Raw genomic sequence first — 11,869 nt, forward strand, 5'->3', positions numbered from 1 at the left:
ACCTAGATAGGTTTTGGCACCTGATCTTGTTGTTGTCTTAGCTAGGCAACCCAGCAAAATCTCTACCTGCTGGCTTTTTTAATGCTGTATTTCATAGCAGTTATCATGCCTATACTAACACTGAACTAATTAGTTCAGCAAGACAGCATTTGTCCAACCTTTTATATATATTGATTATTTACCTATAATTGATAGTGCCAACCTATTTCAGATGTTATTTAAAAGGCTAGCATATTTTTTTCCTTAAAGGAGAATATAACCTTTTATGAAATGGCACCCACCTTACTGCCCATGAAAAAGTCTGCTAAAAAGACTTCGAGGATTTTGAGTGTTAGATTTTTTCTTTACTGCTGATTTTTATAAATGTGGATGTTTTCTGGAAATGTCAAAAATCTAGAGGGACAAGAGGCTTCTAGCTCTTGGGATAGACACCGAATACCAGGATAAATGGCCTAGAGCCACCTCTTGTTTTTGCTGTTTTGACAATCGCATTTCCTAAAGAAGGCTGTCTGCCAACAGATTGATGCTTCTCATTCTCTTCCCATCCTTAGTAATTGGATTGCCCTCATTAAGGTGAAAGTACTATTTTTTTTTCTCCCTGTTGATTGTTTGTGTGTAGGTGGCCAGTTACAAATAGGGCAGGCACTGAAACGTAGGATGTTACTGTGTCTCTAACTCTTCTGGTGCAAAAACATGAAGCTGTAGGTGTCCCAAACAAAATGTGAGTGCTTTATTGCTTGTAATAGCATACATGTAATGATGCTGGAATCGGTGAGTTTAATATTCTGTTCAACCTTCTTAAAAATAATGAGCATTATTGTTTAATGAATGACCAGTGTTTATTAGGTTAAGTTGTATTTAAGCAGGTCTGCGCTTATGCAATTCAAGTGATTTAATAGGTATTATTAAGGTAATTAGAAAACGATCACAGTTCAGCAATAATATTGAGCTGCAAAGGTTGTGAATAACCAAATTTAGAGTCAGGCCTGCAAACACTAGTCTTCAGTGACATTTACGCAACTCTCCTCTAATAATTCTGTAAGCCCGGGATGAATGGCCCCTTTGTTGGGGGGAGTTATTCATTAGCTCCTCAACTGAATTAGAAGAGAACATGCGTGGGTGCGAAACAACTGCCATGAAGACTGATGAGCAAAATGAGGCTTTGATGATCTTCTAATTGTAGTGACAACAATTCATGCATTTTAAAAAAAATAATATCAGTACTATGAATAATTTTTCGTGCCCCTTATTCCCTTTACTCTGGTTCGAAATACCAAATAATAAATCACTGATGTACCATCGCTTTATTTTCCACTGACATTTGTGGAGGCTTATGGAGATCTTCTGCCTACAAGAAAATACAGAAATAAAAACCTCGAAACACGTTTTCCACTGAAATTAGCATAACCGATCAGTTGACTACACAAATCATGAAGAATGGCGGTAAAGAAGAAAATCTGTGTTGAGAGAACGTTAAGAAATCTCTCCATGTTTTGGAAGGTGAACAAATATCCACACATGTTCCAGCTAGTTTTTGATTTCAGAAGGAATATATCCAAGGTTTCTCAGAACTTTCAACAGAGTCAAAAGAAATCACTTGAAAACCTGTAGGAATAAGGAATATGAGGTTTAGCTGTTCCTAAAAAGGCACAAACTGGCCGAGACCCCTTTACTGCTCTACGGAGGGACAGCATGGCATCACTCTGGAGAAGAGAAGGTTGAGGTTTCAAGAACAGTGTTCAGTAAATACTCCTCTGCAGCCTGTCATTCCCTCAAAAATGATGAAAATAGAAATAGCTACAATGTAATTAGAAGAATATCTGACTTTCAAATAGGATTTAGGTTAAAGGAGGCTTGGGTAAACCAGAAGGAAAGTTTTGCAATGCTGTAAGAAAAAGCCAGTGTGGCTCACAAAACAAACTCACAAATTATTTTCCTTCTAACCTTTAAAAAGATCCGCGTTACATGAAGGACTTAATTGGTTTGTTCTACCCTTGGAAGGCATAAAGCCCTCTATCAGACTTCAGTAACTATTAACATTATTAACAAACATTTGAAAGGCCTAGGGAAAAATGCCCCTGAGGACACTTGGGGGGCATTCTGTGGGATGGAGGAGGGGGAAAAACAAGCACTACTTTTATTTCAGCTTGCACAGAGAATTTTGCAAAAATGGGTGGCATTTTTGCAAAGTGCGTTATTCTGCTTACCTCAATCAACCTACGATACACAGTCTTTTATTAGACTTACAAAGTGTAGTGAGGAAACATTAAAAAAAAGGAATATTTTTGCCTAATCAAGAAAACAGCAAAAGGGGAATAGTAACCCTCTGTGCTTGTGCGGGACATGTACATACCTGCAACTGCAATGTTTTTACTGACAGTAAGATCAAATTTCAATGATCACTTCTGACGGTGACATACAAAGACCTAAGGCTCTGCATACCAATGCTGCATCCCTGCATTGGATCTTTGAGAAACCACTGTTGGCATGTTTCAGCAAGAACTGCTCCAGCAGTCACTCTGAGAAGACACTTTTTGTCACCGCTTGCTGACCTGGAAGATCCTACAGGAACACATCCATTACTGCCAAGTTTTAATGGAATTGGGCAGAAATTGGACCAAGATTGCTGTGTCCTCTCCTGCTGCTTTATCCTCCCATTTCATGGTAAATTCAGATTGGGGTCAAATCCTGATGAGAAATCGCAGAACTGCGCCCAAGCCAAGATGGCTCCTGTCCTCAGCATGGGAGCCTGTGTAATTCCTCTGATGCTGGCAGGAGGTGACCCGGGCTCTCTGGGATGACAGTGCCTGGTGATGGCACACAAATGTGCTGGTGATCCCAAACACCCAACAATTTCCCTCTTGCTCAGGAAGATTGCTAAAGGGCAGAGGTCATTACTTCCTGAAGGAGATGGGCTTTGAACTGCTGTTCTTCAGTGGAGTTAAATCCTGGCTTTGACATTAAAGTGAAGGACAGCTGAAACAGTAAAGGCAAGAGGGTAATTCCCAGAGCTGACAACAAAGCCCATTTTGAAACAACAACATAAAGGCATGCAAAACACTGCTGAGCTGTCCAGGACTCCGGCTATCTCTCTGCTTGGTACCCTAGTTTAATGGTAGTCTTTTAATTGTCATCTCTGGAGCTTGAACCTGAGACCTTTGGGCTTAAATTTCAGCATGCTCAGTCATCTGAAACAAAGGTGCAGACCTCTTAAAGTACGAGAAATCACAGAAGTCTCCATCCTCAGAAAATAACTAGGCTGGATTATGGGGATTTTAATCTTGGTTTTCTAGCAGTGTGATGTAAGGACTAAGGAGGAGAGAGCTGTGCTCCCCTGCCTGTTGGTGGGGCACCTCCTTTTGCTTTGTCCCAGGTCCAGCTGTCCCTGCCTCCAACACACAGTGACAGTGTGGTGGGGTATGCAACTACCACATGCTGAGGCAGGAGCACAGGCTGGCTGTTGGTTTTATGCCTCTGAAGGAATTGGTGTGTCACCTAAATTGTTGCCTTAACCTGGAGTAGTGTAAGATATTTGCTTCCTAGAAGTGATAGCTATTTTGTGGCAACAGACAGCTGATGGACAGAGCAGACGTTGTGGGAGGTGTGTTTGCAGTGCCATCACTGCTGCTGTAATTCTGCATCAAAAGGTGGTGGGGTGGCTTTGTTTTGTGAAGAAAATGAATGGAAAATGTGAAGTGATGAGCGTGTTAAAAAGGACATCAAGGAAAAGAAATACATATGTGCTCTGACTTGCCACTTGAAAACACCCAGGAGTTTTTCACTGCTAAAGATTTTTGTACAGTATTTGGCATTTTAAGAGCAGTAAAGAGCACCTGGTGAGACAGAAATACGTCCTCATCTTCAGCAAGGCAGTCAACCTGTGAGCTCTTTGGGAGAGAGACCATCTCACGTTTTGTGTCTGTATAGTGCCTACCAGTGATACCCTGTCCCAAAGTGTTACAAAACCACCCAGTAATAGTAGCTTTGTCCTGTCCCACAACCTTTCCCATCATTCAAAGCAGAATGCAGATTTAAAGACCAGTTGGCAAATGAATGGAAGTCTGTAAAGGAATGGATTGTGTGTCTGGTGCCCACTGGAAGCAGGGACTAAATTGATACTTGCCAGCATGTATATCCTGAAGCCTAGTTGTTGTTAATGGGATATCCTTTTATACATATAGTTCAGCTGCTGGAGTCTGGTATCAACAGGGAAACTATGGTATCGAAGCTAGAACTAAGAGAAAGAACAAGTGTCCATTGAAAAAGTCTATATGATTATTTAAAAGAAAAATCTTAAGTTCCAAACCAAAAATGTTTTAAAATGCATCTTGAACTGCAATAAACCACAACATTGAACCAAACGTACACAAGAATGTTATATCTGTTATACCCAGAGATTACTGATGTAAGTTACATACAGCAAACAAATCTACATTTGAACTTGCCTCAGCTTACAAATGAGGACTTTTTAAAGTGAACTTAAGTGGTAAGAGCACTGGAAGGAAAGCTGGTAATGCACACTTAAGTCTCTGGTTTTAAACAGATTCAGGCACAAGGGATGAAACTCAGATGCTACATGAATGGTTTGAGCTGGTCCTGGAGAAGAATAAATTAATGCGTTATGAGTCTGAGCTCCTGATTATGTAAGTAAGGACAAGCGTTAGTACTAAAGATGGGGAGGGAAGAGGGGAAAAGTGTACTCACAATATACCTGAACACCTTGCTGCGTGCTGCAGTTTGAGACTGCCATGGAATAAACGTACCCAGAGTAGCTACAATCTGTTTTGAACACAGATTTTCAGCTGAGCCCTCCTCATCCTTCCCTCTCACAGTGGTTCAATTATTTCAGACTTATGCTATACTGTAAAGCAGTATAGCATATAGATGCTCTGCCTTTACGTAACGTGGCTCTAATGAACACTGGGGCACTTTCTCATGTGGAAGAAAAATAGTCTGACAAGTTTATCTCAGTTTTTATTGGACATAGGAGAAAAGATCTAGGAATTCACTACAGTGATGAAACAAGCAGATACACCAAGCAAATAAAAACAGTCTCAGGTGCCATGGCTTGTGGTTGATGGAAACAATATTGGCTGTAGCTCCCTGGCCTCCTTGGAAACGCATTCCACAGATAGATAGAGGTGACTTTTACCTATTTTCTCCACTATTTCTGGGCAATGTGGAAAGGTGATGAGAGCTGCAGCAGTCATCACTCACCTCTAGATTTCACACCAATGTAGGCTGCTCGTTGCCATTTATCATTTCCATATCACTCAGTCTGCTGCTCTGTGTGTAGAGCTGCAGCCCAGCCATCAGCTCCAGCTGCACCCCCATTTCTCCCCAGCTGTGCTGATGCTGCCAGGGGCCAAACCTGTTAATTCCCTGGCAGGGCCCTTGTGTGCCAGAGCCTTCAGTCCTACCCAGAATTATACTGTGGGTGCTGCCAACAAAGCACAGCTGGTTAAGACTTTAAGTGTTGCAGTGTATGAGGGAGCTTAATTGATATGTAAGGCAAAAGGTGGTAGTGGTACTTCTGCTGTTGCTGTGGGAATGTAGGCACAGGCAATCCTTTAGCCTTGACTGCCCACGAGGAGAAAATACTGGGTAAACAGAACACAGAATCTCTTGGTTGAAATAATATTAACATATACATCTTTATTGAAAAAATCTTATTCTTTAATGTACTTTTCATTGTACCTAGAGCCCAAGAGCTAGAATTGGAGGACCACCAAAGCAGGTTGGAACAAAAGCTGAGAGAGAAAATGGCCATTGATGGTAAGTCAAAGGAGAGAGTATGCTCGAGCCCAAAGTGGTAGACCATGCCGGTATGCATCCGTTTGCTCCAAATAGGACCAGAGTGGCTGAGGCTCTCCCTTCTGTGCTCTTCTGCAAGTGCAGCTCAGCCAGCAAAATGCAACTTGTGAGACCTTCTCACTTGACTTCTAGTGAAAAAGCTAAGCTAACCTGCCCAGTTTTACACTGAACTCGGTCAGAAGCACTTGCACATGTAATTCCACTATTTGTGCTGTGCAGGGAGCAACATCCAGCTAACACGCAGTGATGGGCAGCAATGGAAAGTAATTTCTTCAACCACCTAAACATAAAAGAGTTTATCTGCTTTTATGTTAACTGTAGCATTACTGGTTACCACGTCATTTTGGAACTACTTTTAGGTACCTGGAATTAAAGTTTGGCCTTGTCCTTTCATTTCGTACCAGACAAGACAGCATGGGGAGGAGTGCAGGGAAAAGGGGGTTTATGTAGCACCCAATATCCTGTTGCGTTCTAAACATCTGTGTGGGAAGTGATGGCAGTTTTCAATACGTTTTCTGAGAAACACTTTCCATTTTCTTACAGGTACTACATATCATGGTTGGACTTTTTACCTTATAAACTAAATTTAAATTCCACCTTAAATATTTTTATAAACAAGTAGTGCTCTTCCTACCACTTCCAGTCTACATTTTGCTAAAAGTTCTACTTTAGACATTAGGAGCCTTAATGGTCAACCTTAAATGGCCGAAAAGCAGGAGAAATTTTCCCTGAACTGTAAAATGAAAGATATTAACTGCTATTGATTTTATGTCATTGATTATAATATTAATTCAAGCTGTACACCAACAGTTAAAATGCAAAGTGTAACAACAGAGTGATCTAGATTTTAACCTCTTGTTTTGTGATCTTTTAGACAGCCTTAAAGATGAGATGGATCTGAATGAGGAGGATGAAATTTTTGCTGAGATGATGAAAGTGGTTGAAGAAAGGGACAAACTTGTGTCTACCTTAGAGGAGCAGAGATTGAAAGAAAAAGCAGAAGACCAGCACTTTGAAAACATTATATTATCTAGAGGTTATCAGCTGAGCAGGTTTAAAACAGCCACATACAAATTAACATGATTTCAGCAATATTCGTAAACACGGAGATACAGTCTTCTGAAAAATTAAGGAATTCAAATTTAAAATCAGTTTATTTGGGAAACACGTTGCTTTGTTATCAAAAGCTCTTGAGCTGTTCTTTTGCTTATACCAGAGGGAGCCATCCCACTATCAGCTTAAAGGGTCACTGGAAAACAGAATAGGACTGAATTTACCTGTCCGATGGGCATCGGGGTCTGTGAAAGGGAAGTCAGACCTCTGTCGTTTTCCTGGAATTTTATTTCAATGCTGAGAATAGAGTTTCTAAGAAACATGATTACATAATTTAGTATTTTTGAGATGGCATTACTTTCCATCTGTTTGTCTGAATCTGTATGTGGTTTTGTTAATATTTTGGCACAGCCAAGCCATGGTGAACTCGTAAAGGTCAGAAAGCAAGCATGTCATATAAAAATAAGGTTAGTTTTTATTTCTGGTGGAGGAAGGGTCATTTGACTAATAACTACATATAAGACCTCATTAAAACTACTGTAACTGCAATGTCAGAAATTAATTTCCCAGGTATTTTTAAGTTTTAATGCACTGTGTATTTTTGAACAAGAAGTTAAAGCAACATGTAAATCCCTACATTAGGTAAAATGGTAAGGGATTATCAAAGGGGTGACCACCCTTAAAACTGTTGCATGCTCAAAAAACCTTTGGTATGTCACAGGTTTAAGGTCTTTAAAATATGCAAAATGATAATTTAAAAATAGTAATCCAGACCCAATTGGTATTTCTAGGGTAGGCTTTACAAGTTCTTGGTAAAACACATCATGAGTAGTATCATAGGGTGTGATGAATGTTGTAGCAGTTAAAGACCTCTCTGAGAATAATTCCTCAAAAGGATTGCAAAAAATGTCAAATTTGTAATGTTGACATTTGATAGAAAATATTGTGGGTATATTTAAACTAAATTTTTCTTCCTGATTAAGAAGATATGAATATTTTTGCTCAAATGAACTCTCTCCTATCTTTTTTGTACATGCATTTGTAGATATTGCCAAAGCAGATGTGCAGAAATTCTCCTTAGTATTCGGTGTAATTTAAGTACTTTCTTAAATCTGAGATAATTCTGCAATTTAAGATTGGTAGTACTCCCAACTGTATGTATGATGCACTAGATTTTCAAACTGAAAAAACAAGGACAAACTGAAAGACTGTTTGGTTTTGAATACCATTTTACCTCATGCTCTGAGAAGACTTGACGTTCTCATTATTTTATGAATGGTGCTAATTTGCTGCAGTTGCCTATGGTACAGCCAAAGCTAGAAGCAGTCCTGTCAGAAAAGCTTTAAACTAAAAAACCTTTTGGTAAGTACTTGTAGGGTAACAGACACACTGGATCCTGTCACAATAATTTATGAACTATCTTAAGGTTTTGCTCTATTGTAATAAATTTAAAATACCCTTTCTAAAGATAAAATCAGGGTTTTACTATTGACCACAGATACGTAATATACCTCTATTGGTGCAAGGAATATACTATTGTTCTGCAACATTTATGTATTTATATTTATTAGACTGTTTAAAGAGGATAAGTGTGTCTGGTTACAGTTTGGATGTTGTCTCTGATTTTGATAAATGTGTATTTCTAACAGCTATGTGTAGGTAAAGCTGTGTATTGTAGAGTAGACAGCTTTATTGATTTGGTAAATAATTAGTAATAAAATATGAATTAAGATTTTAAAACAATTTTTTCAGTTACCATAACCTGAAGGGGTACCCTTAAAACATAGCATGTAGGACTTTAACAATAAAAGCTGGCTTTTGTCACAGTGGAATGACATAGCAGAATCCTTGAATGTGTTCCAAACTTACCATCAGACATTTTTTTTCCTGTCATTCACAGGTAAGCATACCTGATCTTAAGATTACATTCTTATTGCGATGGATTGCAGCAATTGATTTTTAAACTAACTCTGTTACTTAAGATTGACACAAAGTAGGAGCAGGTAGGGCAGAAATAAATATTTTAATTTTCTCCATTGAGATCTGCTGATATTTCCAATTTTGTGGAGAAAATTTCTGGATTTTAGCACTGTTCCCAGAAGCCTCATGTAATCCTGTAGAACAAGACTGTCTAGAACATTTATCACAGTTTTCTGTAGCAAATGGAGAGTCATAATATGCATTATTATTATTTATTATATATTATTATATAATATATTATTATATATTATATTATTATAACAGCATTATTAAGCTATTTTTAGAACATTTTAAAGCAAACTTCTTATTGCTTTGCACAGGAGGGGAATTCAGCAGAAGACTCCAGTTATATTAGTCAAAGATTGTTTTTTTTCTCACCTCACTTTTGCAATCTGAAAAGTCCATTTGCCTTAGTGTTGCTGCTGTACAAAGAGGAAGAGGAAGGGCAGCATCAGAGCAACATGATGCCTCTAACCCTGAGGAGGAGATTGCTCTCCTCTGCCAAAGCCCAGCCTGCTGCATCTCTCCAGGGGAGGTGCACACACTGCAATCGGTCAGATTCAGGTTGCTCTGAATTGCATAGAAGCACTGAGATTTCAGTTTACAGCAGATACCTGTTCAGCTAGAAAACCAAATGCAAAAGGGTGCTTTCATTTTAGCTCTGAAGATTTGAGTTCTTGACAGTATTAGAATCAACAGAAGCTGAGGGCCATCAGCATTTTATGGACCTCCAAAATACTTTTTGCAAAAAAGATATGTTTCTGGTTGCCATGTGGGCATAACGTATGTTCCACCCAAAACTCTGTCTGCTCTTGGGTGGAAAAATCTGTCAGGCTACTGTTACCCTGCCTGATATTCAGCACCTCACATGATTAGATCCAAAAATGAAGTGTGCAAGTGATTTAGAAAAATAATAAACTCTTAAGTCATTTAAAGCAAGTCTTCATATATCATGAGAGTAGAGAAGGAGGGGGGAAAAAAAGAGAAGCTATGTGCACTGTTCACAGGTCAATTTAATATGGTTGGCTTGTATTAGAAATGTATTTAAACTTTGGTTTGGTTATGAGTCTTAGTGCTGCTCAATCTTTTCTGTAAATTGACTCACTAACTTAAAAAAGATTTGTTCATTTTTAAGTCCTCGGCATTGTCATTTTTGGGTATAATGTGATGTGCTAGAGTGTATTGACTATGTCTAAATGGGCTAGTTTTGAGCAATTTTCTATTTGAAAAAATAAAATTATATCTCACTCTCTGAAGTCCCTGAATCATTTCCATAGCAATTTCTCTCCACTTATATCTACAATGTAATGATGTGTGTCTAGGAAAGATCTGTAGGTAAGAAATTATATCAGTTTCTTAATTTGTATACTGCTAAGCATATCACACCATCTTGCAGTTCACAGGTTCATTTTATAGTTTAGGAATAATGACACCCTGAAGTTAGAGGGCATTTGACTCTACCTTTAACACAAGAAACTGCAAACCGCATGAGATCAACAATTTCTTCACATTCTTACATAAGAATTCACCACTTAATTTCCTTAGGCATGACATACAAATTCTAACAGCTCCTTGAAGACTTGAAGAAAAAGTGTCATTGCATGGATCACTAAGAATTGGTGATCAAAACCTTAATTGCCAATTTTCAAAATCCGCTAACTTTACCTCTATCAGGTCTTCTTGCTTTGTTACTTTCTGCCAGTGGGAGAGCCTTACAGAACAAGACAACATGCTGCTCCAGATGAGAAAAGTGGATAAGCAATATTTTGGCTTCTGTTAGTGCCTGCACCATTGTCCCATGCTCAGTGACTCTGAACTGATTGATAGTGCTCTCCTCTTCAGAGGACAGATGGACAGCTGCTTCTCTTCAGAGGTCAAGGTAATTGTTGGCATAGTTGAACTGAGGTTTTTCTTCTACTGTCATGTCCTTTCACCTCCATCTTGTCTGCCTCAGAGGCAGATGGGTGTGGCGGTGACTCCTCTGGTAATACCACACGTAAGTTCTTGGGACTGCACAGGAACTACCTGCCTGCTGGGTTTATTGGAAGTAATACGTCAAACTTTTATCTGTGTTCAAAACTTTGCAGCCATGTTGACTTCTCAGCCAGCTGGTCAACAGCTTCAGTACTTGGCTGGTCCAGGAGCAGGATGTGGGTAGAAATACCACCATAGGGATTTACTGAGCTCCCCTCCTATTCACAGCGCACAAACACACACATACCCCTCCTCGTCCCCTCTACAAAAGATCATAGGTCTAAAGAAACGCAATTGGACAAGAAATTCAGGAAGAGGATTTTGTAAGCCATTATTTGACTCTAGATCAATCCATTTGCCCCCAAGGTAAAGGAACACCTCACTGATTTTTAGGGTGTTTGACCAGGTTTCTCTGGGCACAGGCAACAAACTTAGAGGTCTTGTGCTTTGAAAGCTCTCCATTTTAGTCCAATGCATATCTGATTTCAACTAAGAATTTCACTTTAGTTTAGTAGTCTCTTTCCAGAAGGATACACTGTTTTCTTCCTTGTTTGAGCAAGTAACAGGATGTGGCTTAGCAGATTGGAGATTCTGTACATATTTTAAGACTTTGCTGCTGTTAAGATCTAAAGCTGTCTCTGCTGGGTTTTGCACGGACCATACAGTTTTTGCATAGCTTAGCACAATGGGTTTGCCATGTTAACACGCAAATACGATCCCTGCAGTCTTCATGGCAGCCACACCTCGGTAACCTAGATCCTGGCAAATACTTCGTGATGAGCAAGGTATTTGCTGGATTTCACCTAAATCTCTTTGCCTAATATTTATGAACAAATTGTGGTTTCTTCTGTTAGTTCTAATGAACTACGAAAAGAGAGCTGGTGGCCCTGTGTGCCAGCAATGTGCTTGCTGGAATATTCATGTAACACAGATGTATTGAATTACAGGCATAAGTGAAGGGCACAAGTGAAGCCTATTAAGAAAAAATCATAATATTGACTTTTTTCTAAAACCATCTCAAGAATGCCAGATGTAAATGCAAGTAAAC

The 11,869-nt window shown here is 39.2% G+C and overlaps 1 protein-coding gene across 3 annotated transcripts in view; it reads left to right on the forward strand.

Moving 5' to 3' along the window:
* MICAL2 (microtubule associated monooxygenase, calponin and LIM domain containing 2) overlaps positions 1 to 8,667 on the forward strand; it is a 129,768-nt gene extending 121,101 nt beyond the window's left edge. For all 3 annotated transcript variants that reach the window (XM_075094847.1, XM_075094844.1, XM_075094845.1), the window contains 3 exons: positions 4,544 to 4,643; positions 5,702 to 5,775; positions 6,689 to 8,667. In XM_075094847.1, coding sequence (XP_074950948.1) covers positions 4,544 to 4,643; positions 5,702 to 5,775; positions 6,689 to 6,897 — 383 coding nt within the window. In that variant the 3' untranslated portion in view covers positions 6,898 to 8,667. The remainder of the gene's footprint in view (positions 1 to 4,543; positions 4,644 to 5,701; positions 5,776 to 6,688) is intronic.
* Positions 8,668 to 11,869: the final 3,202 nt, after the last annotated feature.

This window comes from Phalacrocorax aristotelis, chromosome 5 (genome assembly GCF_949628215.1).
Source record: "Phalacrocorax aristotelis chromosome 5, bGulAri2.1, whole genome shotgun sequence".
In the NCBI taxonomy this organism is placed as follows: Eukaryota; Metazoa; Chordata; class Aves; order Suliformes; family Phalacrocoracidae; genus Phalacrocorax; species Phalacrocorax aristotelis.